The sequence below is a fragment of the Triticum aestivum genome, chromosome 2B (genome assembly GCF_018294505.1).
Source record: "Triticum aestivum cultivar Chinese Spring chromosome 2B, IWGSC CS RefSeq v2.1, whole genome shotgun sequence".
NCBI classification, from domain to species: Eukaryota; Viridiplantae; Streptophyta; class Magnoliopsida; order Poales; family Poaceae; genus Triticum; species Triticum aestivum.
The window spans coordinates 486,992,262-487,018,391 of NC_057798.1; the positions used below are offsets into that span (position 1 = coordinate 486,992,262).

Below are 26,130 nucleotides of genomic sequence, written 5' to 3' on the forward strand. Positions count from 1 at the left end.
TCCACATCCTCTCCAACCAGGAAGCGGAGAGCTGCGGTCAGATCTTCATCAGCCAGGGCCTTCGAGTTCAGGCGGAAATCGACGTCCGCATCTCCGAGCCCCCACAACGGGTGCGAGTGCGCCTGAAGTGGAGCCACCCGATGCGCCAGGTACTCCCTCAGGAGCGTGGCCCCGGTCAGCTTCGTCGCCTTCATGTTGCTCGGCCTCAGGCCAGCGTTCATCTTCTCCAGCACCAGCTTCGCCCGTCGGTCAGCTTCACACGGGACCACGTCTCGTCAACCTGGGGCTGCTCCGTGGGCAGTGCCAGCCGAGAATTGATGCATCCGGCATCCAGCATGACCCACTTGCTCCGGAAGCCATCGGCCCTCTTCCCGGCCTTCGAGATCGCGTTGGCTTTGGAGTATGCAATGAAGCCTGCGCACGCTGAGGTATGGGCGCCGGTAACTCGGATGGAGAAGAAGTGGCGCAGCAAGGCCACGGAAGGTATCACCCCGACATGCGCCTCGTAGTAGTAGGCAAAAATCGACAGAAGGAGAACAGAGTTGGGATGGAGATGCAGAGCCTGCAGCTGATAATGGCGGAGGACAACATAGAAGAACTCGGAGAAAGGAGGCACCAGACTGGCGATGACGGTGCTCATGGAGAAGGGATAGAAGGTGCTCCCCTTGTCCTCGGCTGGGCGGAGCCGGCACGGAGCGCAGTCTCCCCCATCTCGCTGCCTTGCACCGCCGTCATCAGGCGCGTGAGGGCGAGATTCTTCTGTGTCATGTTGGGGGGATCTAGAGCCAGTGAGTACAAGGCCGGTGGAGCCTCGGTCACTGTCTTGCAGGGCGCCATTACTCGCTGGAGGAGAAAGGATGAGATGGATCTGAAGATTTCAGAAGCAGGAGGGCAAGAGCAAGAAAGGGGATCTGGGGCAAGGCGAGTGATAGCAATGAAGGTAAGCCTAACCCAGGTCAGCCTTTTGTCAGTCGGGCAGTTGCCGAGGCAGCGTGGGGAAGCGAGACGCCCATGTCCAATCAACCGCCACGCGACAACCAAGGCCGGAGGCTGTTGGGGCCCGCAGCGCTCCGCACTTGCCCTTTCGCTTCGCTTCTAAGCCAAGTCCGAGCACACCTTGGGCCCGGGGGCTACTGTCGGCGTTCTGAGAACGGGGGTCCTCAGACTTGCCTGCCTGCGGGCAGCGGCGTGGCTCAAGCAGAGGCCTAGTACGACCCGTCTTCATCAACCCAAGCACAAGACCCTCGCGAGGGGCCAAGCCTCGCGGGGCGAACGACACAAGACTTTCTCAGGGGCGGCCTCACCAGGTTGGCTCACGAGGAGGCAGAGAGGTCAAGGCAGGGGTACCTCGCGAGGTGATCATGACGCAAGCCATGACGATCGAGACCAGGCGGGCGCCAGCCTACGCAGTGTCCTCGTTTCCTCTTTGGTGCAAAGGGGGCAAGCGCAGGCGCGGAGTACCAAGGCATCAAGCAAAGGTTACCATATCGATGCAACGAGACCAAGACCAGCAGAGCGGCAGGATGGAGGTCACGGTGGAGCCCAAGATGGCGTCATCGCAAGTTCCTTTGGCAGTCGAAGACCAACTTTAATAAGGATAACTTGTACCAGCTGTTCCCCTTCAAAATAACCGTTGTTGGCTCCCTTCCCGCTCAATATTTGGGAAGAGGACGAGGGCCTCTATAAGTAGAGATAGCCACCACCACAGTAGAGGGGATCGGACCGAGAGCTCATCTCATCGAGAGACGATCGAATCCACCCAAGTAGAACACCACACCAGCTTAAGAACACCCCTCACGAGGTTGTTCTTCCTCTGTACTGTTCATCATCAGCCCCTGAGGCAATCCACCACACCACAAACTAGAGTAGGGTTTTGTGCAGAAGTACATACTACAGAGATGATTAAAACACATGAAAGAAAAGTAGTACCGATTAACACCGACAAGAACTGTCCTTACATACATCGGTTCAGTTTTATGTACACGTACATAGATGATCAGTACAAGATAAGGGAAAAAAGAAATCGGCTGGGACATATATTTCTTTGGATTACCTCCTCTTGTAGCCAGAAAAGCCCGCTGAGCTGCTACCATCGTTCTGGTCCAACAACCTCACTAGTGTACCTCTCGTGCATCCTTGGCAGTCGGCACCACCGCTGAATTTGTCCGGCTCACCATCGAGCACCATGGGGTCTCGTCGGGCATCTGGGAGAGGGTGTCCACCAGGTTTTCTAGGTCCATCACTTCTCCTGCGTCAGATGGCATGGGGAATATATCTTCCGTCCATGCAACATCCTCCCACCCTTCCATCGCCTCCTGCGCACATGGCCAGCCACCGTGAATCAAAAAGTTGAATCAAGAAAAATGGTGGTGGGGAATGGCTGGGCAATATGGAATGAACAACAGTGGAAACCATACCTGTGGAACAACGACGACGCTCAGTCCAGAACGGCGGTGAACATGCCCAGGTATGTAGATGATTAACACCGGCGGCAGGAGGTGCAGGAGATACACATGATTGGAGGAGGCGTCCGGCGGTGGCGCTAGGGATTGGCAGCAGTGGGGAATTGGGGAACGACCAAATCGATTGATCTAGATCGATCGCTCCCGTCACTTTGCTCCATGAAGCACCTCGTCATGTATTGGGTTGGGCTACTACATCTAGATGGGCTCTGGCTCCTCCTGTGAAGGGCGCGCCACAGCGGGTTCGGGTCACAGATGGCAGGAGGAAGGGCGAGCGCCGCTGGGAACGGAAGAAGGAAGAGGCAGCGATAGTGATAGCGATGAAGAGAACCAACCATCCCAAAACCGGACCCACCTATCGCTACACAAACTTTTCCTAAAAGAAAAACTTATCGCCTAGTACATAGCCCCGATGCACCAGAGGTTCTCATTTCCTCGGAGCTTAGTATTTTTCTTTTGAGACAATCTCGCATGCTTTATTCATCGCCCATAATGTTTACAGAAATAAAATCAAGATCTCCTGGTTGTCCTAGCCAAACATGACGACCATAATCTAAGGACAAAGCATATCTAGCGAGATTGTGAGCCTCGAAATTCAAGATCCTAAACTCATGAACTACTTTACATGAATGGAAAGAGTTTGCACGAAGAATTATTTCATGCATTATAGCTCCATAGCCAGCCGCCGAGTTCTTCTGGACATCTTCAACCACCCTCTTGCAATCTGAAGCAATTTGAATGGAACTCTCATAAAGATCCTCAGCCAGAGATTGGCCTTCCCTTACTGCTATTGCCTCTATTGGAGCTTAGTATCTGTAGCTATAGAACGCCAATATTTTGTTACGGCTGAATGGGCTTTATTTTTGGCAGGCCTTCTTACTGGGTGCACGCTCATCATTAGACCCGGCCCACCATCTTACACGAAGAGAAAAGGTGTCCATCCGTGTCCTTCGTTATAAAACCACTTCTTCGGAGCGAGGTGCCCTAACAAATCGCGCAGCCACCGGTCTCCCTCCCCCGCGAGCAAGTGGCGGCGAGCCTCACGCTCGCCTCCCTCCCTTCGACCCACAAGACAACCCACCCCCGCCCCGCCCCCAGGGGAAGAAGCAAAGCACCCGCGTAGCAGCCCAACCGCAGCCATGGCCGTCTCCGATAGATCGCGCAACGCGCTGCTCCCCAGCTTCCTGTACGCGGCCCCCTCCGCCGCCGCCACCTCCACCCCTTTCTCTGCCGTCGCTGGCATTGGTGCCCGCGGGCTCGTCGCACCGTCCCATGCGTCGGCGACGAGGCCGGCGGCGTGGGCGCGGGCGCCTAGCGAGCCGTCCCGGAAGATCGAGATGTACTCGCCCGCGTTCTACGCGGCGTGCACGGCCGGTGGCATCACCAGCTGTGGGCTCACGCACATGACCGTCACGCCCCTCGACCTCGTCAAGTGCAACATGCAGGTGAGCTTCTATTAGAGCTTTCTTGTCTCAGCGGTGCGTCAATGTATCCCTGATATAAACAAATGATATACTGGAGGCTGGTTAGGTTCTGATTGCGTGCGTTTGTCTCCAAAAATGGATAAAGCGTCTGGAATATGCTACGTAGCATATTCTGTGCGTTATGCGGTTCAGTTGTCAATGGATTCGTACAGATCGCATATTATTACATCTGTTTGTCTTATGATTCCTGTACATGATGTGATCTGGGCTAAATGATCCTGCCAGCGTGTTTGTTAACTGCTTGTGGATATTTCTATTTGGTTGGACGGGATACTGCAAAGCTGCTTGTGCGTAGACCCAGGGTTGGTTTACGTAATTGTTTGCATTTGTTACATTTTCAACAATTAACTGTTCTTGTGGACCAACTGTGAATGATTTGTGTGTGCGTGCGTGTGTGTGGTTTGTAGGCGTAGTTGATCTCCCTGCTATGCTTTATCATTGTACGAAACCAGTTAGTAATGAAATATCACTTTGCCTGTTTTATTAGATTGATCCAGCCAAGTACAAGAGCATCTCCTCTGGATTTGGTGTTCTCTTGAAAGAGCAAGGGGCAAAGGGTTTCTTCAGAGGCTGGGTGCCTACTTTGATTGGTTACAGTGGTCAAGGCGCTTGCAAATTTGGTTTCTACGAGTTCTTCAAGAAGTATTACTCGGATATTGCTGGACCTGAGAATGCAGCCAAGTACAAGACTTTGATCTATCTTGCTGGCTCTGCTTCGGCTGAGGTTATTGCAGATGTTGCCCTCTGCCCCATGGAGGCTGTGAAGGTCCGTGTGCAGACACAACCTGGTTTTGCAAAAGGTTTATCTGATGGGTTCCCTAAGTTTGTGAAGGCTCAAGGATATGCTGGGTAAGTCCGAGGCAAGTGACTGAAATATTGAAATCTATTGTTCTCTGTAACCGCAGTCTCACTCTTCTGAAACAATGCTGGGTATGCAGATTGTACAAGGGAATTGTTCCGCTCTGGGGCCGTCAAATTCCATGTGAGTATTTACTCCCTACTCTGTTGTCACCATGAATCCAGATTGCTTTCCTTAGGAGACATTTGCTACTCTAAATCATATAATGTCTGGGCAGTGGGCACCCTAGGAGGCAATCGCTACTCTAAATCATATATAAATGTTTGAAAACTAAATTTATTTGAAGAATCTAATGACTAATTTACTCTGTTATTGACGGATAAGTTGTGCTCCCCTAGAGTACATATGGCGATAGGAACCTTACTTCTGCTACCAGGGATACAGTGGAGTGCATTAATGATGCCTTATTATATTTTTAATTTTTGAACATAAGACGAGCCTAACTATTTGCATTGACATCACAGTCATGAATTTACTTGCACACAGTTCCTCTTGAGATCATAGTATGATTTCCAAGATTTTATGTGTGCATATATTGATATTTCCACACTGCTTGAGCTATACTTATTATAACTGGGCATAGGCTCCAATGGAGTGGTGTACACTATTTATGGACAATGGTCTCATTTCTTGCCGGTGACAAATCTTATTGTCTTTAACATACAAGGATCATGCATTTTCATCATGGCTTTAAGTCTTTAAGTGTTACACTTCAATTTACTACCATCTTGTGCGTGTGCAACTCTAGTATATTTTTGCTAGAATTTTTTTGTTGCACATCGTTCCTGTTATTCATGAAATCATACTATGATTTCTAAGATTATATACGTGCATATATATATTTTCCATACTGGTTGAGTTCTCTCTGCTGTTCTGGAGTGAAACTCCAATTAAGTAGCATATACCCCCTCCGTCCCATAATGTAAGACGTTTTTTGACTCTAGTGTATCGTCAAAAAACGTCTTGCATTATGGGACGGAGGGAGTATTTATGTGTGGATAGCAACCTCCAAACTTTTTTTTTCATTTGTTAAGACATTCTTTCATGGCAACTCCAGTATGGTTTTTTCTAGAATATTAACTCTTTGTTGCACATAGTCATGTTCTTCTTGAAGTCACACAATGATTTTTGAGATATATTTGTGCATATACTGAATTTTCACACTGCTTGAGTTATCTCTGTTGTACTAGAGTGAAACTCCAATTACGTGGCGTACATGTTTGTTAAGATGTTACTTTTTGTTTATTAACACATCTTTCATTGGGACTTCAGTATAGTTTTTTCTAGAATATTAACTCTTCGTTGCACATAGTATTGTTCTTCTTGAGATCACACAATGACTTTCAAGATTTATTTGTGCATATACAGAATTTTCACACTGCTTGAGTTATCTCTGTTATACTAGAGCGAAACTCCAATTACGTGGCATACATGTTTGCTAAGATATTACTTTTTGTTTATTAACACATCTTTCATTGGGACTTCAGTATAGTTTTTTCTAGAATATTAACTCTTCGTTGCACATAGTATTGTTCTTCTTGAGATCACGCAATGACTTTCAAGATTTATTTGTGCATATACAGAATTTTCACACTGCTTGAGTTATCTCTGTTATACTAGAGCGAAACTCCAATTACGTGGCATACATGTTTGCTAAGATATTACTTTTTGTTTATTAACACATCTTTCATTGGAACTTCAGTATAGTTTTTTCTGAAATATTAACTCTTCGTTGCACATAGTATTTTTCTTCTTGAAATCACACAATGACTTTCAAGATTTATTTGTGCATACACAGAATTTTCACACTGCTTGAGCTCTCTCTGTTGTACTAGAGTGAAACTCCAATTACGTGGCATACATGTTTGTTAAGATAGATTACTTTGTTTATTAACACATCTTCCATTGGAACTTCAGTATAGTTTTTTCTGGAATATTAACTCATCATTGCACATAGTATTGTTCTTCTTGAAATCACGCAATGACATTCAAGATTTATTTGTGCATACACAGAATTTTCACACTGCTTGAGCTCTTTCTGTTGTACTAGAGTGAAACTCCAATTACGTGGCGTACATGTTTGTTAAAAAAACGCTTAATGTACCGCTTAGGGCCATAGCAAAGTGTTTTGCCATCACTCAGCGTGCTTAAGTCACTTCAAAACTCTTTCTTGAACACCGGGTTTTCTATTCTCCTTGTTTCTGGTATATCAAACGATCAACTCGTAGTAACGGAGAATTACTTGCGGTTTGGATTATTTTACCTTCCGGTAGATTGCTTATGTATATATTATTCTTTTGCTTTGACACTGAACACTGGAGATGTTGTATTCTGCAGCGATACCAGCTTTATCACCATCTGATCATTTTGTAAAATGCAGACACTATGATGAAATTTGCCTCCTTTGAGACTATTGTCGAGAATATCTACAAGTATGCAATTCCTGCCCCCAAGAGCGAGTGCAGCAAGTCTCTCCAGCTCGGGGTGAGCTTTGCAGGCGGTTACGTCGCTGGAGTGTTCTGCGCAATAGTTTCGCACCCAGCTGACAACCTTGTTTCATTCCTCAACAATGCTCAGGGAGCAACTGTGGGCGATGTGAGCTTCCTACTTTGTAACTCAGTCATTGAGCACCTTTTAACGTTTTGTCTTGGTCTTGTTTCTTACAGTATGTTTACTTTTTGCATGTGCAGGCTGTGAAGAAACTTGGCCTGTGGGGTCTGTTTACGCGTGGACTCCCTCTGCGTATCGTGATGATTGGTACCCTCACTGGAGCTCAGTGGGGCATCTATGATGCTTTCAAAGTCATGGTTGGACTGTAAGTATTCCATTTTTGGTGGCCCTCGGCCGCATTGGCCCTAGAGGCCAGTTATTAGTCTTCTTCATGGAAACTTAATCGTGCTTTGTCTTGTTCATGGAAACTTAATCGTGCTTTGTCTTGCTCACGGAAACTTATTCGTGTTTTGTCTTGTCCAGGCCAACTAGTGGTGGAGTTGCTCCGCCTGCTGCCGCTGGAGAGCAGATCAAGGGCTGAAGGCTTTGATTCTATATATACTGAATATCTAACAAGATTTTTTTGCCGCCGAATTGGATGATGACGAAATAGCTCATCTTTCATCCTTTTAAGAGCAAAACGATTTTTTTCAGGACTGCCTAGTCGCAGCCCTGGTAATTACTAGAAGTCAAGGCAGTTTAGGAACAATTTTCGGCACATGATCGTCTGGTTTAGGACGATTGCCTGAACCATAGCATACTTGCCCATTTTTGAAGTGTTATTATATGTTTCAGCTCTGTCAATAAAAGCTGTAATTAAGCGCTTGCTTATGGTTATATTTTGCTGGTCTGGTTTCACCAGCTTGTTACATTGCTGTGTTTTGAATCTGCTGTGTCAGAAGGTGTTGTTGCGATCTCGCAGAAAATGCGCAGAGCACTACTGCAATTGACTTGATTGAGCCCTGTTTTGGCCATTTGTTGATTGTTCATCAACAAATGTAGGGTTGTTGGCAAGTCTGGGTACTGCGTACAGCTGTTGTACCGTCGACCAAGTAAAAACCAAGCGTAGGGTTGTTGTACAGTCGACCAAGTAAGAAAGGTTTCAAACAACGCGCTATTTTCGTACGAGAAACTACGTAGTAGAATGGCAAGATATGTTGGACTGTCGCTCTCTGAAACAGACGCCCAGCAAGAGAAGGGATGAAGCCATACGCCAACCAGGAAAAAGATCTCCCAACTCGTATGAAATACCAAGCTGCCACGTCTCCTCGCCTGCTTCTCTAGTTGCTCTCCTGATCCCATGTGGCGGCTTGCTGCTACACAGAGGCACGCAAACTCTGTATGCAGTATCTGCAAATACAAAATGAAATAAGTGTGTTGGCTCCATACTGCATGGTTAGCGTAGCCGAATGGAGGAAAGACGAACTCCAATTGCAAACACGTAACCTGGAATTAACGAAAATGAAACAACGAAATGCAACTTTTCAAAAGAATAATAACAAAGAAACAACGAAATACGACTCGGACGAACAAAAACGAAAGGGTGAATAAGTGACTCTTGCATGGATACAGCGGGTTGTGTGTCCAACTTGAAGCTATCAATAATCTACTGTAAAATAAAATGGGTAACAGTGAGTTGCTTGGGCACCCTGTGTTAGGCTGGTCATAGTGGGAGTAACATAGATAGTAATATAGATGCCACATAAGCAAAAATGTTGATGTGGCAAGTAGTTAATGAGGAGAGAGGCAATAGAGTAACATAATATGTTACCATCACATAGCGCTTTTCAATGCAAAATGAGTCTACAAGACAATAAATGAACATGTGTATGTTACTACACATATGACACTTCCCACTATAAGAATAGTAACATAGAGTAGTAACATATGTATGTTACTACTCTAAGTTACTCCCCACTATGACCAGCCTTACGCGCGCAGAAGATGGGAGGATAAAATCCTGGGCCAGGATGATCAATCCGATCCGACCTTCCAAATGGAATCCAGCGATTGGCTGCCGTTCGTCCTCCTCTGAGCCCCTCACCACCACGAGTCAGTCCCCTCCCCTTCCCCTTCACAGCTTCACTCCCTCTTCCCCCTTCCACAAACTCCAGTCCAGCCGAGAGTTCTAGAAGCCAACCTTAACATTTCCCCTCCGGCCACAGCCTCCACTTGCCCAACAACGCTCTTCTCATTCTGCAAACCCGCGGGAGCGAGCTCGATCGGACCACCGGGGTCCATGCCCATGGCGCTCCTCTCCGCCACCTCCCCCGCCAAGACGCTCTTCTGCCACGAGGAGCAGTACCCGGCGCAGAGCGGCCTCCTCCTCTCGGCCCCGCAGTCCAGGAAACAGAGGGCGCGCGCCAGGCTGGTGGCGGCAATGCGCCCGCCGGGCGCGGCCGCCACGGAGACGGCCCCGGCGGCTTCGTCGTCGGGGGCCACGAAGGGGAAGCCTCGCGTGCTGGTGGCCGGCGGCGGTATAGGGGGCCTGGTGCTGGCGCTGGCGGCTCGGCGCAAGGGGTACGACGTGACGGTGTTCGAGCGGGACATCAGCGCGGTGCGCGGGGAGGGGCAGTACCGCGGGCCCATCCAGATCCAGAGCAACGCGCTGGCGGCCCTGGAGGCCATCGACATGTCCGTGGCCGAGGAGGTCATGCGCGAGGGCTGCGTCACCGGCGACCGCATCAACGGCCTCGTCGACGGCATCTCCGGCTCATGGTACGTCGGCTCAACTCAATCGGCCGTGGCTGCTTATCAACTGCTGCTCACCCGCTCTCTGTCGCCCGCTTGCTCGTCGTGCCTTTCCTGCGCTGCAGGGAGCTTGCACGCTTGACCGTTCCGCGGTCGCACTATATTAGTATTAGGGCATGTACAACGGTGGCAATACCAAACGGTAGCCTCATGTATGCATGCGTATAAAGTCGTATGGAGCAGCTATCTATGGGAGCATGGAACCAACGGAAGCAGCAGCGCCCTGGGGCCACTCACCAGCTTTTCCTGTTCTTTTCTTTCCCTCAAATGAGCTCAACCCTCTGGCTCATCCTCTCTCTCCTCACTTTCTTTGCTTTATTGATGAAGCGCCTACCTTCTCTGCAAGAGGTCGTTTGGGTCTGCAGGCAGTAGTCTTTTTAACTCGATTCTCCACGTCAGATGATTCTCCAACGTGGACGGGCGGAGCAGCTGTCCAGCGTGGAGCATTGGCCATGCCCTTAGCGCGCAACGTGCGTTACCTGAGCAAGTGATTTCTCTGCTGATCCCACGACCACCACCACGCACGCACGCACGCACGCACACACGGCGCCGCCCACGATGGCCCCGCCCTACCCGGCCGGGCAAGAGTGAAGCCTCCGCGCGGCGGCTTCCCATTCGCCCGTAGCCGCCACGTTCCCCGACCGCCCAAGCGCACCGAGGCACCAATCCTGGAGCGCACCGCACTCCGTTTTCCCACCACCACGGGACAGCGACCTACACATCCGACTCGGCTCACCTCCGCTACAAAGAGAAATTCATTCCTCCGTTTCCGTGCCCGGTCCCCCCTGCCTGTCGGCCCCTATAAAATTTCGTTATCCCGGCGCGTCGGCGCAACGATACCAATCATGGGTGTGTTCGCGAGTACCGGTGCCCGGCGCCGGCGGTCTCATCCCTCCCCTGCCACCCCCACGTGTCTGCTCTCACCCATCCCGATCGCCAGGCTAAATAGGTACTCCTACTAGAAGATGTTCTCCTTGTGTACAAAACAAAACCCAGCCTAACTGCCGAGAGCGTACATTTGGAGCTCCAGTCCAGGGCATGTCCACTCGGGCCGACTCGAATTTTTAGAGGAGAGTCACTACACACTGACCGGCAGCGAGCACTCTCTGCTCATCACAAGCTCAGCTTCCACGGGGACTTCCCGGCTGCTTGTCTACTGTCACAAATTCCTCCTCATGCCAAGCTCCAGCTGCGCCCGCGTCTCTCCCACGGGCACGGCGATCTCCGCCCCACCCGCCTCCTCCTCGTCGACAACACTCCGGCGCGTACTCGCCTTCCACCCACCGCGCGCGCCGCAGGGGCGCTGCGTCTGCCTTTCTGGTTCCGTAAGGTGCACTGCGGAGGTCGCTGACGCGGCAATGCACGCGCCCAGGCCGCCGGACCCCAAGCCGCGCGTCCTGGTCGCCGGCGGGGGGATCGGCGGCCTCACCTTCGCGCTTGCAGCCAGGCGGAAGGGCTTCCAGGTGCTCGTGCTGGAGAGGGACATGAGCGCCGTCCGCGGGGAGGGCAAGTACCGGGGACCCATCCAGCTGCAGAGCAACGCGCTCGCCGTCCTCGAGGCCGTCGACATGCCCGCCGCCGACCAGATCATGGACGCCGGATGCATCACCGGCGACCGCGTCAACGGGATCGTCGACGGCATCTCCGGCTCCTGGTACTAATCACGTTTCACTCACACGAGTAGCCCACTGCTTGGTTGCTTGTTATACTACTACCAAGGATTTGTCCGCTTGCGCCTAAAAATGCTGGGATTTCTCTCTGGCATCAAGTTCTTGTGCAAGCTAGCCTAAGAAGACTCTGTTCATGTGCTACAGTGCACTATCGCCACTTGGTACAACCCGATTGGTAGCAGTTCTTGCTCACCTGCTTTAGTACGCCATACCATAGCAAGTAGTACAGCTCACACTTGATTGGTTAATCATAGTAGACCTGCAATTAGTCAATGATAGCAACACGAGCGAATGAATAATACAATGTAATTTGTTGCTTACTTATCGATGTTGATTTGTATAATTAAATTAAACATGTAGAGTACTTACTTGTGCTTATTCTACTGCATATTTGAATTTGCTAGTTGATCAGCTTCAAGATCCATTTGACCGAGCCATGTTGGTATGCAGGTACATCAAGTTTGATACCTTCACTCCTGCGGCTGACAGAGGGCTCCCGGTCACAAGGGTCATTAGCCGCATGACGCTGCAGCAGATTCTTGCCCGTGCCGTCGGCGACGACGCTATAATGAACGATTGCCACGTTGTCGACTTTACTGATGATGGCAACAAGGTGAACCATCAGTTCAGTTGTCTTTGAGTGGTCATCTCAGTGCAAAACTGGCTCACAATGCTATGGAAAAAGTCTAATGTTTGTAACATTCGGCGGATAACTGCAGGTCACCGCGATATTGGAGGATGGGCGGAAATTTGAAGGTGATCTCTTGGTTGGAGCAGATGGCATATGGTCAAAGGTAATGTAGTCAGTTGCCTTTTCAAAAATAGGATCAAAGATGACCTCAACACAGATTTATTTTGAGGGACCTGAATTAATATTAAGTTCATTGGATAGGTGAGGAAGTCGCTTTTTGGCGAAACGGATGCATCTTATTCAGAATACACTTGCTACACCGGAATTGCAGACTTTGTGCCTCCTGATATTGACACAGTCGGGTATGCGGCTCAGATCTTAGAATGAGCACTGTCATTTCCTCTAATTGGAAATACTAATGCGCCTCCTCTTCTTCCTCTGTTGAAGGTACCGAGTGTTTCTTGGTCACAAACAATATTTTGTCTCCTCAGACGTTGGTGGTGGTAAAATGCAGTGGTATGCATTTCACAAGGAACCTGCTGGTGGTACTGATCCTGAGAATGGTGAGTGCCCAGAGGGAAGCTTTTGCACTAAGTTAGTTAAATGCTACCTTCCTCGTATAGTCGTATAGTTTATGATGTGAATGGGGGAAATATATTTGATAGGCATTGCCTATGTGCTTGTCATCCATTCATCCACTAATGCTGTATATTGACAGGCAAAAAGAAAAGACTGCTCGAGATATTTAGCGGTTGGTGTGATAATGTCATAGATCTGCTAAATGCAACTGAGGAGGAAGCAATTCTTCGCCGGGATATATACGACCGGCCACCTACTATCAACTGGGGGAAAGGTCGTGTCACCTTGCTTGGTGACTCTGTCCATGCTATGCAGCCAAATCTGGGACAGGGTGGCTGCATGGCTATTGAGGTACATAATTACTTAGCCATGCCTATGATATCATTGTCACTATCAGAAATTCAGCACGGTGGATAGGTTTCTTGCCTTGGTGCTGTGAGACATAGTACTCGCTGATCAAATAACTTGTCACTTGTTATAGGATGGTTACCAGCTACTTGCTGCTCTAAAATAACTTGTCACTTGCTATAGGATGGTTACCAGCTGGCTGTAGAGCTTGAGAAGGCCTGGGAAGAGAGTGTCAAGTCTAGAACTCCTGTGGACGTTATTTCCTCCTTGAGGAGGTAACTATTTCTTTCCTTGTGTTGTACTCGTAGCATGTTAGTTTGTTCAGATGGTATTGCTTTTAGCATCCAGTAGAATACTAACAGAATCCAATTCCAAAGCTGCCCTATTATTATGTCCTTGGTAAGTCTGACTGATGGGCATGGTATTTGTTTGCATGTTTGTCTGCAGTTATGAGAAGGAGAGAAAGCTACGTGTTGCTATCATACATGGATTGGCAAGAATGGCGGCAATCATGGCTACCACTTACAGACCATATCTAGGTGTGGGTCTGGGACCTTTGTCGGTAAGTCAAGAACTACACAGCTTTGTACTTCTAAACACATTTAGTTGGTTTTTGTCTCTCGGCCTGATTAAAACTGCTTGTTGAGTTGGCCACCCGTGATTTTATTGGATATATGAAGCAAGGTTTAAAACTAGATTGCCTGCTTCATAAGAGTATTATCAAACAATGTAGACTAAAATTACTATATGGATATTTGTCACATGTAGTTTTTGACAAAGTTGAGGATACCGCATCCTGGAAGAGTTGGCGGCAGATTTTTCATCAAGGTTGGAATGCCTTTGATGCTGAGCTGGATTTTAGGTGGCAACAGGTGATTTTTTTGAGCTATAAGTTTGTTTCCATTTCGAGCTCACAAGTAAATGGTGCTGTACTTTTTAATGGAATTTGTAAATACAGAACAATATTTTATTTTCATTAGGGTTAGATGCCTTCTCACCATGCACAGAAGGACTTCCCAATTGTCTCTTCTTACTCTCCATCTATTAATCATGATGGAAATACGATATGAATATTGTTTTTGATATGCAGTTCAAAGCTAGAAGGAAGACCGTTAAGTTGCCGGCTTTCTGACAAGGTATATTTCTAAAAGACATGTAAACACCTAATAACTGTACAAAACAAGATAACTATTTGAAAATCTCTGACATTTAGCATCCCACTGTAGGCAAGCAACCAGCTTGGTCGATGGTTTCAGGATGACGATGCATTGGAACAAGCTATGGGTGGAGAGTAAGTTCATTGCTTATCCTCTGGTTTCATTTTGAACCAGACATGTTCTGCATACTACTTTCAGCGCCTTTGAAAAGAGTAGTTATTTGAGTGACACTATTCACAGGTGGTACCTCTTCCCTATGAGCTCTGGAGGCGACTCTGCCTTGCAGCCCATTCGTTTGATCAGGGATGAACAGAGGACACTCTCTATTGGGTAGGTGTACATAGCAAAACTATTTATCTTTATACAACACTTTTTTCCTCAAGGCGTTGCAGAATAAAACAAATGTCTCTTTTTCTTGGCAGAAGCAAACCAGATCCGAGCAATTCTGATTCTTCGTTGTCGTTCCCCTTGCCACAAGTAAGTTATTAAAATGATATGTGGCAAATTTTTAGTGTTACCCGTTTAATCCTCAAAATTGCACCCATGGCTGCATTTTCCTTTGTCGATAAACTTCTTAACTTCCCTTTGATCTGTTGAACTTCCTTGTAGGTATCAGAGATCCATGCTACTATCACATGCAAGAATAAGGGTTTCTATTTGACCGATCTCGGAAGCGAGCATGGTACATGGTTTAACGAGTAAGTTCTGAGAGCAGCCTGATTCCACTCTCTTGCTCCAGAAGTCAAAACTTTACAATGTTAACCCGTTCTCTTCCGTGTGAAATCTCCAGCAACGAAGGCAGACGCTACCGGTTACCTCCAAACTTCCCAGTTCGTTTCCACCCTTCTGATGCCATCGAATTTGGTTCAGACAAGAAGGTAGCCGTATCCTGTTCTCCATATCTTACCTTTGCTTCCTATCTGCCCGATGACCCAGTCAATCATGATTCATCGTGAAATGCCCACTTCTGGATTCAGAACTCTGATCAACTTGAGCAAATTTGCAGGCCATGTTCCGGGTGAAGGTGCTGAGCACGCTTCCATACGACTCCGCGAGAGGTGGAGAAGAAGTTCTGCAGGCAGCATGAGTGGGGACTTCAGTGATCCCTTGTCACCAGCCACTGTACAGCATTCTTCAGTAAACAGCCGACACTGCATCACGGAAAGAAAAAGAATTGTAATTTTTGTACTCATCCAGATATCCAAAGCAGGATTTTGAATAGTTTCTGACAGAATTACTACGTTGCAGTTCTACGAAAAGAACTCAGGGTGTAAAATAGGGGTAGGCAATTTTAGCTGTTGCCACTGTAATACGTACATTGTTGTGCTATTAACACGTGTTCACATTGCAATACAGAAAACATGTTAATACACCATGAACACCATGCCGCAATGGATTCGTTCTAAGGTATATGCACCAGTAGCTTGTAGTTTGATATTTTCTCTTTGTAAGAGCGATACTTAGGACCAAGGAACCAACAAAGGCCTTAAGGCCTCTGTCATGCCCGAGTGGTCATGCCGCTATGCTCTCATTGGGCTTTACTTCGGAAGGGGCTGTGGTGCTTGGGCTTGGCCCAACTACAGGAGTCGAGGTCGCTGGTTATAAACGAAGAGAGCAGCACATGGGAAAGGCATGGAACTGATTGAAAAGTCTGAACCTTCTCACCCCCCTGCTTCCGTTCCTCACCTTTCTGCTACCTGTATCTCATCCCTCTTCTGCTGGTCCTCACCCCAAATTCCCCTTGTATCCCTTGATTTGTACTCGATATTGGTACTGATCTGACTGTCCGTCCCATATCCATGTTTGGGTCGTGACAGCCTCCTTCGGTTCATAGGATATGATGAAAGAAAACCACATGAAGGGAGATGAAATGTATCTCAATTCGTATAAGAAAATATATGTCATTTGATGCATGTGATGATAATTTTTTTTCATTCAAAATGTGAAGGATTGGTTCCAATGCTATATAGGAATGGGTAAGCCTACAAACCAAAAGATCCTAAAAAAAAATCTACAAAATTCCTATCCTTTGGCAGTACAAAATTCCCAAAGGAGGCCAGTAATCGTCAGCGGCTGAACCTTAGGATCATGACGGTGGATCCAAGACACGCGGTGGTGTGGTCTTCGCCGCCGCGACCGTGGCTCGCCGTCGAGGTGCGGGATCTGGGGCGGAACCACTTGATCGCAGCCCCGCACAGACCGATTCTACAGCCGTTGGATCATCCTTGTTCGGTCCAGATGCACGCGCGGTAGGCATGTATACTCCACCGGTACGCCGAGTGAGGTGTCTGTCCTCGTAAGCCATGTCACCCCGGGCCGCCGGCGACCGCCGCGGGAGCGAGACCCTAGCCAAGGTCTCCCTCTCGTCGGTCTCGGCCGCCGCGGCGGAGGTCTCCACCTTCCCCCTCGACGCCCTCAAGACGCGCCTCCAGCTCCACCGCAGCACCGGTGGTGGTGGTGGGGGTGGCGGCGGCGGCGTCTTACGCGTCGCGGGCGAGCTCGTCCGCGACGGGGGGCTCTACCGGGGCCTCTCCCCCGCCGTCCTCCGGCACCTCTTCTACACCCCGCTCCGCATCGTCGGCTACGAGCACCTCCGGTCCTCCCTTGCCAGCGGGGGCCGGGAGGTGGGCCTCCTCGAGAAGGCGGTTGCTGGGGGAGCCTCCGGCGTCGCCGCGCAGGTAAACATATCTCTGTGAATATCAGATCCGTAGAAGTGCGATGCTCTTGTGCCTGCAAGGCGTGTGCAATTCCGCTTGGCTAATCAGGGAGCTTTTGATCTGTGCTATGGTGGAGAAATGTGATCTCCTGAACTAGATTGAGAACTTGGTAATATTACGCTTTCAAAATAGTAAATCTGAAATCATGTCCGTTGGAGAACTAAGAGAATGTATATCTGAAAATAGCATGGCTTTTTGGATGCCGCAACACGTTATTCATTTTAAACACTGCTAAGCATCGCCATTCTTTTACATACGTATGAAGAAGTGTATTAGGGGTGTATCTTTTTCATTACATAACTTAAATTATAAATATTGCTGGCATTCCACCTTATCCTCATGTGATGACTATATTTGCTAATACCTCCGTGGTACATGAAGCCACAGTGGCGTCCATCTTGGCCGTGGCATCAACCTCAATCATGTCCGCTACATCGGCTAATAATGCTTCAATGAACTATAAGATTGTGATCAAAACTTTTAGTGGACACGGACACACGGTGCGTGTCACACACTCTACGTCAGTGTGATTAGGGACTAGGGATTGCAATTCACAGCGTAGGATTCGGGACTGAGGTCCAGGGTACTCAGTGATGCCCCATCAGGGTTGTGAACTTGCTGGATACAATATGGTTTGACTAGCACTATCATCCAGGCCTCAATCATATTGCTCGCTGTTAGGCTTCACAATGGGCAAATAGGTGTGAGGTGCGGTGTTTCTGATGGCCAGATGAGAAATTATGTACAGATTTGAATCAGTATCATCTAACTGAACTAGTCAACATAACCCCCTCCACCTCCCCTGGATGGTTGGCAATTCATCACTACACCCCTTGCGTGATATAGATGGTACTTGCATGGTTGTATCCCTGGAGAAATATGTGATTTGAAGAAGGAAAGAAACAGCGAGTGATCAGCATGTTATAGTTATGTGCTAGATTTAGAATCATGGTCTCTTAACAAATGTAAGTATTTCCTTGCCCTATATATTGCTATCTAACGCAATAGTTAATGTGCCTCCTACTTTGCAGTGCAGGTGGTGGCAAGTCCAGCTGATCTCATAAAGGTAAGGATGCAAGCAGACAGCAGATTGTTGACCCAAGGCATTCAATCTCGGTACACGGGAATCTTAGATGCCTTCACAAAAATCATCCGTGCAGAAGGTTTGTTGGGACTTTGGAAGGGGGTTGGTCCTAATGCACAGCGAGCATTTCTTGTCAACATGGGCGAGTTGACCTGCTATGACCAGGCAAAGCATTTCATCATCCGCAAGCAGATCTGCGACGATAATCTGTATGCTCACACACTGGCCTCTGTTGCCTCTGGTCTGTCTGCGACTACATTGAGCTGCCCAGCGGATGTGATCAAAACCAGGATGATGAACCAGGGCCTGGAGGCGAAAGCTCTATACAGGAATTCTTATGATTGTTTGGTCAAGACCGTCAAACATGAGGGCCTGACAGCATTGTGGAAGGGTTTCTTACCTACATGGGCCAGGCTTGGCCCATGGCAGTTTGTGTTCTGGGTTTCCTACGAAAAACTCCGACAGGCATCAGGTATTTCTTCGTTCTGATAGTGCTGGCTGAGTTTTCATGCAAGAGGCATACATATCAAAGATACTGTTATTTCTGAACCTTTAGTCTGTGGCCACGTATTACTGTGCCCATGTGCATTTACGTTTAATTTGGGTCTGAACTCTGAAGTCTATATCTGATGGTGCAGCAGCAAGCTCATAGATTTGTCACTCCTTACAAATCACATTTCCTCATACTCTTCATTTTGGGTGCTATTCATGTACTCCCTGTTCAGACAAGAATTCGAAAGCTCGCCCTTTTGTGTTCATGTGCGCACAAGCAGTCATCTTGCACTGCAGACCTGTTGCAGGTGCTCGGTATCTCTTGCACCACAATATGTGTATGTGCGCAGACCAGGTCGCTTCTGGCTTCTGTCCAGCTCTTTTGAGGAGCTCAAGTGGATCCCCGGAGTCATGTGCTTCTTTTGGGGAGCCAGGGCGACTCATGTGCGGACTACCTGCTCTATCATATTCATTGCACAGCGACTCATGGGCATTGGAATCAGGTGCAAGGTGGTAGTATCTAAGTCTGTTGCGGGAATCTGATAAGTAAGCGTGAAAGTTAGATGAGCGTGTTCTGCAAAGATTTCAGTTGCTGCTAAAGTTAGAATCTGGTCAAAACGCCACCGCAGAGAGCAGGAACTGAAGATAACCTGAAGAATGATTGCACTTGAATACAAGCGTGCAGAGACGGTTGTGCAAAGCCTGCGTATTTTCAGGGGTTTTCATTTAGCATCTGCGTGTTTTCAGGTCAATGTTTCGATTGAGGCGCTAGTGTTTTTTTAGAGAGAGAGAAAGAAGAGGCGCCAAGGGCTTGCTTGGCACGGTAAATCCCGGTAGGTACATAAAAATTAGAACCAATTCAAACATCCCTACAAGTGTAACACAGGCTGAACTGTAGTGCTGAGCAATCCGGCGACCGGGTAGAGGAATTATCAGCAGTTGCTATGGCCATCTAAATTAAGCACCGTGTACTGGGCAAACAAGCCATGCTTTTATCATCCTCTTGCCCATATTGTCAAATCTAGATACAGTCAAAACCATAAATTTTGCCAGCCGGAAGAGTGAGCCGTCACGTCATTAACAAGGAATACAGGGGTACAAAGAAAAGGTGAACATGTCTTGTTTACTCACAGCTAATCCTTAGGTGTTAATTACAGTATTGAACCATGGAAGACACGGGCATGATTCCGATAGGGGACGGGCCAAGTGACCTTAATTCAGATCTGCCCAAAATGAAATTCAGGATCTCACAGCTAATCCTACTTGACAAATACAACGCGGCGGCTATGTGTCACGCTTCTATACGATGGATAATTTACATGGTGGCTGACCTTAGGAGAGGTAGCCGTTAACACGCCTTCGTCCTGTTTATGCGCCGCCACTGAGAGAAAGCCCACTGAACATGTTGGTATCAACAGGCAATTCCCTTGCTCCATAGCATCACAAGACGAGGAGTATCTTTTGCTTTGGCGCTTCAACACAAGTCCCTCCCTCCCTCTTAATCCAGCTGTTCATCTTAGATCCTAACTCCATGATAATACATCTAACAGATCAACCATTGCAAGAGTGCCAAGTGTCAGCTATGCGTCGGTCTTTCGGAATATCGTTAGATGGTTGCTCCGGAGATGACTCTTGCCCTTGGTTACTACTCGCTTGACCCACTGTTTCTTGAGGAGGAATCTGCAAGTATAGGAAGATTTATTCCAAATGTGGCTTTCAGGCTGAAAAATAGGTCAGAAGAGTGGAAGATATAATACCGCGTGAGGGCCGCTTTCCCTCCATTGCTTCTTTCTTCTCCTGGCAACTGTGGCAAAGGAACGGACCATCCCAGGGACACACCTTTCCTGGCTTTGACAAACCTTCGTGTATCGATATCCCCTGACCAGACTCTAACTCTACTTGACAAATTGCACATACAAAGAGCTTGAACATATTTCGGACTGGATACTCAGAGTCTAGCCTGCATTCACCAGAAATAAAATGACAGCAATTAATAGATAATAACAATAAAAAAGTTTGGATGAACCCAACTGGTAAGCCATTCAGCTTCATAAGGTGTTTACACAGCTTCAATAGTTCAAGGTAGTATTTTAAATGGTTTTAAAGTTCAGTGTCGAAAATTGAACTTTCGCCATAAGTTTAGGATTGGATGGCTGACATTTCTTTCTCTTTTGATGTTTGTGTCAAGTTCTGGATGAACACTATGGTGGGGGAGTTTGAGTTGTCCTATTGTTGTCAATCTATGGTGGAACCCAACAAGGCGTATGGCAAAATATGGTGTTTTCACGAGACATGACAATTGTTGCCAATCAAACATCGAATCATATTTTTTGACAAAATAATCTTGAAGGACTGAATCCAAATATTTAGCAATGCTACAAAGGAAGTATAGCGCCCTAAAATAATAATTGTCGAAAGAAGACTTATTGCCTGGTTGGTAAAATGTAATGCTAGCCAAATGTACTAAATAAAACACAAATCTAACATGTGATAGCCTAAACACAGAAACACCTGTACCAACCTGACTTCAGTCGAAAGGGCTATGCCCAGTTTCGTTGGATGTTAAGGTGTTATATAGTAGAAAACCCGTACCCAATGCTCAATCAAAATGATATTTTCTATTAGATGTATAGCATCAACCGTTGTCACAGAATCTAACAGAACCTGTGTTCCAGGCTTCCAGCATATACAAATTATCAGAAAGCTAAACCACTACTATTAGTTTAGCACGAGTAGCGAGGAAGTGTTTCCCAAGTACGAGTTATTGTTTAGTCAGGAAGCTTTGGGTTCACCTTATAATTGTGTGTGAACTAGTATGGATCCATCGACGCGATGGAGAAAGGGAACATACCATCTTAGTAGAGATGGGCACCCATCCTCAAAGACTTCCTCCACCAAGTCGGGCTCAGAAGTACGTTCCGTATCAGCATGCGATAATGTGTCTGATGTTCTTTTTCTGATGAATATATTTTTCAAAAGACTAAAACCATTCCGTGCCTTCTTTCGAGAATGTATAGTGGATTTCGGTTTTTCTGGTGGTATTATGTCAATAACAATACAAGTTGTATCATCCCTTAATCCTTTTGAATCCACTGCTTCCTGCAAAAGATCAACAGTAAAGAACAATTTTATTCTAATGCACAAAGACATGGTACAAACTGAGGATTTCAGGTTGTATGCTAAGAAATGAGTGGTTAAGTGGCTGTACTTTGACAATTTGATCCGCTGCAGCATCTGGAGGAAGCCCTCGTGCGCAACTAAAAGCCATTTCGGCAGTCAAGGCATCCCAAACACCGTCACTTGAAATAATAAGACGACCTCCAGTACTAGATAGCTGTAGCAAGCATTAGAAGACATTAATATTTCCAAAATATGATTAAAAATCTTCATAAAACACTTTATTACAAGAATGCGGATTTTTCACACATGGGTACAGGCAAAACTTTTTGCAAAATGCACCTTGTATATTTCAAGAGGCAATATGGATTTTGTGTGGATGTGCCACATACATGTGCACTTGAGAAACATCATGCAAAAATATGAACTATTTGTGAACCACAAAAATCTGTACTGCTACAAGACTCTTGCTATGTTTGCAAATATATCGTATCTTTTCCGTACAATACACAAAATAGAACTAGGATTTTTTCAGATGGTGTTGAATTTTACAGGTTGTGCTTCTGCAATACGTTGCAGAACACCAATGTCTATCAAATTTACACAAAATAGATATTTCACAAAGTGACAAGAAAATAAAGATGACGAAGACAACGAGAATATTCAGAGAGTAGAACTTCTGGTACCTATCACTTTTATTGTGACGTTTTGAATTTGGTTCTGTACAGAACAGACGTGAAGAAAACTTTAGGACATTGTACCTTGATCTGCTTCACAAAAGGAACAGGAATGATAAATTCACCAACATCCTGATCACCAATTGATCTTGATAGGCATAAACCTCCTGGCCAACATCTAAGGGGGCCAATCTGGGTGGGCAATGAAGGAAAGAAGGGTCAAGCTAAAGGTGTGCATCAGACCTATTAACACAATTATGGTTCAGGGAAACATGAGAAGATTTATATACAATATATGTAATCGTGATAATGTGCACGCGCAAAGTTTTGAAATGAACTACCGAACGGTGAACACTCGACAGCATGTAGAGTAGGCACTTATTAAAATTCCTAGGTACACAAAAAAAAGGTAAGTGTCGTTCTAAACAAAAATTAGTACTTGTATAATAAGTTGATTCATTAGTCCCTGCAGATTAAAATAACAAAGAAACAATCAAACAATTAAAAAGGGGCGAATTTGAAGTAAACAGCAAGCCCTAGTCACCAAATGAAAATTCTACGCGTAGTAACTTGGTACAAGTCAAATCAGTCGCTAACGGATAGCAACACTTTCATAGCTACATCTTTTCAAAGTCATGAAAATATAAAGATCCAACTTCAGAAAGTTCCTTGGCTGCCAACACGCAAAATAGAGGGAAAACTTGAGGAGAAGCAAAAGATGAAGAGCAAAACCTCAGCTCCACCAACAATATTTAGCCTGCCAACTTCACCTCCACATTCTGTTACACGTCCAACTCTACAAATGGAGACCAGAAAGTGATAAGAAGCAGCGACATATACTCATGAAGAGAGCAACGGAATTAATGCTTTCGTGATATATAAACAAATCTTACTCCTCCCCGCTAGCATCAAAACGATGATCAGCCGACAGGTAGTAAATTAAACCCTCTGCTTCAAGAACACATCGAGAATCGCCGACAGATGCGGCAGTCACAACGGAGCCGTCGATTATGACGAGCGTCACGGTTGTCCCCGAAGAGTGTGCTGAAAGACAGGAGAGGACAAACAAGGTTCAGCACTGGTACTGTAGGAGCGTACTAGCAGCACGAGAGCATGGCCATGCCCAATTTGAGTTGATGACCACCCAAGCTGTGTGTACTTCTAGACATGGCAGTAATTGGTACTAGTAGTAGTACTAGGAATGGAGGGTCTTAATTAGCTCCATGTATAAAATGGGAGCTGGGAATTTGACCTCTTGTCTGGAAATCCTTGTCGGTCTTGACGAAGCCGGCGACGAGCGCCCTGGGCAGCGCGGCGAGCCACTCGTCCCTGGTGAGGTGGGCGGGGACGCAGCCAAGCACATTGGCGAGGAGCCTCTCCTTGGCGTACACCGCGGCGGCGGCCCCGTTGTGGCCGTCGAACATCTGCAACCAGCGGGAGCCAGACAGACACCTCTCAGAGTCACAGCAGATCGCCGGGCGAGATGAAGTGTGTAAAATGCAGCGGACGCGTGGGGACGGGGAGCTTACGGCGAATGCGGAGAAGGATGCGCCCGGGTGGCGCTCGCAGCCCTGCTTGAGCAGCGCGTAGTCCTCGCCCTTCCTGGCCCGCGCGGCCTGGCCCGCGGCGACCCCGGGCCGCTCGCCCCCCGCCGCGTCGGCCCGCTCCGCCGACGCCTCCCGCAGCAGCAGGTCGGCGAGCGCCATGCTCCCGTGGCGCCGCCTGGGCGTCCTCACCTCCGCCACCGCCATCGTCGCTCAGATCCCAGCCGCGGATCCGGCGCGCATGGCAGGCGGGCTAGCTAGCTGGCTGGGCGAGAGAGAGCACGCGCGCGGGACGGGTCTCTGGCTCGCGCTGGCAGGCAGGCAGGCAGGCAGGCAGGAGGGTTGGCCTGGCGGTGGTGGTGTGGTCGGGTAGCGCGAGCGAGCAAGCGGCCCCAAAACTTTCCGCTGCCTTTTTTGCCTGGGCGCGCGAGGCGAGGGCGAGCTGTTGCTTTGCGGGATCGGCGAGGGTGGTGGGGGGCCCGGCACTCACATGGGGCGCGCCGCTCCCAGAGAGAGAGAGAGGAAGACGACGCGCAAATCCAGCCCGCTCCCACGCGCGCCGTCCCCGGCCGGACAAATTTATTGCGCGCCACCAATCAAATCGCCCAGCGTTGCGTTTTTAACGGACGCGCCGCGCCACAAAGGTGGGCTGGGTCGGGTCTGGGTCTGCCGTTGTCACACGACGAGGTCGGTTTTTTTTTTTAGAGGATAGTAGAAGGCGTAGTCTACCCGATCGTAGTCCCAAGTGAGTCCCGTGAGTATCTACAAAAACGAGTTTGGACTGTAACGACGATTCCATTTCTATGCACGGCTGGGTCGACATAGGGGAAGACGACATGGAAAAGTAGCAGCAACAGGTGGCTGCGCCTTGAGATATTTTGAAACTGGCTTCACAAAAGTTATGTCATCTTTAAGGCTGGTCATAGTGGGAGTAATATAGGTAGTAACATAGATGCCACGTAAGTAAAAATGGTGATGTGGCAAGTAGTTAATAAGAAGAGAGGCAAATAGAGTAACATAATATGTTACCATCACATAGCGCTTCCCAATGCATAATGAGTCTAAAAAGTAATAAATGAAAGCATCTATGTTACCACACCTATGACACTACCCACTATGAAGGTAGTAACATACTCCCTCTGTCCGCGAATAAGTGTACTTCTAGCTTTTGTTCTAAGTCAAAGTTTTAAAACTTTGACCAACTATATACAAAAAAGTAGTAACATATATGATATCAAATTGATATATTATGAAAATACATTTCAAAACAGATCTAGTGATACTAATTTAGTGTCATAAGTGCTACTACTTTTTTTCATAAAGTTGGTCAAAGTTTTAAAACTTTGACTTAAGACAAAAGCTAGAAGTACACTTATTCGCGGATGGAGAGAGTAGACTAGTAACATATGTATGCGTATGTTACTACTCTAAGTTACTCCCCACTATGACTAGCCTAAAGGTAACTAGCTCCATGCCCGCGCGTTGCCACGAAGAAACAAATTTAGAGATGAAAATATCTATGTCAAATATTATTGTAATTTATAATGTGCATGTTGTACGTGGTATTTGAATATGTTGAGATATCATCTTGAAATGTCTGCTCACGACCGCCTCTCGTCTATCGCTTGTTGTTAACGCCAGACATGTCTCCGTTCTATCATGTTGTTCCTACCACTCTAAGCGTAATAATGGTGAGCTCTTCCCCGCAATAAAATAAAATAATGGTGAGCTCTCGCCTTTCTTTTCATATTTAGCCTTCTCTGTCGCGCCTTCCTATCCGATCTTCTATAGCACCACCTACAGTGGATGTCATATTTCTCGGTCACTTGGAGCACTCACACCACCCCAGAACATTGCGGTCTCGCTCCCATTTACTTTCTCGCCCAGGTCCGGGTCCTCCTAACCTCCCAAGTGCGATTTTTTTGTTGTGCCATCGTGTCACACTTGCTATTAGTGTTTAACAATGACCCCATTGTGATATATAGATAGATTAGCAATGCTACTGCCCACATTAAATTTCCAACTGCAACTTAACAACCACCAAGCTTATAATATCTTCTCCCTTGAT

At 47.4% G+C, this 26,130-nt stretch overlaps 4 protein-coding genes and 1 long non-coding RNA gene across 6 annotated transcripts; 3 read left to right on the forward strand and 2 right to left on the reverse strand.

Moving 5' to 3' along the window:
* Positions 1 to 1,932: 1,932 nt before the first annotated feature.
* On the reverse strand, positions 1,933 to 3,044 carry LOC123045603 (uncharacterized). The gene is made up of 2 exons (XR_006421521.1): positions 2,418 to 3,044; positions 1,933 to 2,315 (listed from the first exon to the last, which is right to left on the reverse strand). It is a non-coding gene; the product is annotated as an uncharacterized lncRNA (long non-coding RNA).
* A 433-nt stretch (positions 3,045 to 3,477) lies between these two features.
* Positions 3,478 to 8,132, forward strand: LOC123045602 (mitochondrial phosphate carrier protein 3, mitochondrial). The gene is made up of 6 exons (XM_044468717.1): positions 3,478 to 3,907; positions 4,434 to 4,795; positions 4,885 to 4,928; positions 7,186 to 7,400; positions 7,496 to 7,620; positions 7,779 to 8,132. The coding sequence occupies exons 1-6, from the start codon at positions 3,602 to 3,604 to the stop codon at positions 7,834 to 7,836; spliced, it is 1,110 nt and encodes a 369-aa protein (XP_044324652.1). The 5' UTR covers positions 3,478 to 3,601; the 3' UTR covers positions 7,837 to 8,132.
* Positions 8,133 to 9,314: 1,182 nt separating this feature from the next.
* LOC123045605 (zeaxanthin epoxidase, chloroplastic) lies at positions 9,315 to 15,810 on the forward strand. Of its 2 annotated transcripts, none has more exons than XM_044468718.1 (16): positions 9,315 to 10,013; positions 12,167 to 12,329; positions 12,436 to 12,510; positions 12,609 to 12,709; positions 12,795 to 12,910; positions 13,066 to 13,277; positions 13,458 to 13,549; positions 13,722 to 13,836; positions 14,043 to 14,146; positions 14,365 to 14,410; positions 14,501 to 14,565; positions 14,672 to 14,761; positions 14,854 to 14,908; positions 15,041 to 15,129; positions 15,222 to 15,309; positions 15,438 to 15,810. In XM_044468718.1, exons 1-16 carry the CDS (start codon positions 9,535 to 9,537, stop codon positions 15,516 to 15,518), a joined length of 1,971 nt encoding a protein of 656 aa, XP_044324653.1. In that variant the 5' UTR covers positions 9,315 to 9,534; the 3' UTR covers positions 15,519 to 15,810. The 2 variants fall into 2 exon arrangements, with proteins under 2 accessions (XP_044324653.1, XP_044324654.1); XM_044468719.1 differs by lacking the exon at positions 9,315 to 10,013 and adding an exon at positions 11,108 to 11,700.
* Positions 15,811 to 16,698: 888 nt separating this feature from the next.
* On the forward strand, positions 16,699 to 18,876 carry LOC123045607 (mitochondrial uncoupling protein 3). The gene is made up of 2 exons (XM_044468721.1): positions 16,699 to 17,109; positions 18,185 to 18,876. The coding sequence occupies exons 1-2, from the start codon at positions 16,735 to 16,737 to the stop codon at positions 18,719 to 18,721; spliced, it is 912 nt and encodes a 303-aa protein (XP_044324656.1). The 5' UTR covers positions 16,699 to 16,734; the 3' UTR covers positions 18,722 to 18,876.
* Positions 18,877 to 19,826: 950 nt separating this feature from the next.
* On the reverse strand, positions 19,827 to 24,585 carry LOC123045606 (probable protein phosphatase 2C 40). Its single transcript, XM_044468720.1, has 9 exons — positions 24,048 to 24,585; positions 23,771 to 23,942; positions 23,412 to 23,562; positions 23,251 to 23,314; positions 22,603 to 22,710; positions 21,933 to 22,058; positions 21,576 to 21,823; positions 20,482 to 20,684; positions 19,827 to 20,404 (listed from the first exon to the last, which is right to left on the reverse strand). Exons 1-9 carry the CDS (start codon positions 24,267 to 24,269, stop codon positions 20,370 to 20,372), a joined length of 1,329 nt encoding a protein of 442 aa, XP_044324655.1. The 5' UTR covers positions 24,270 to 24,585; the 3' UTR covers positions 19,827 to 20,369.
* Between the last annotated feature and the right edge of the window lie 1,545 nt (positions 24,586 to 26,130).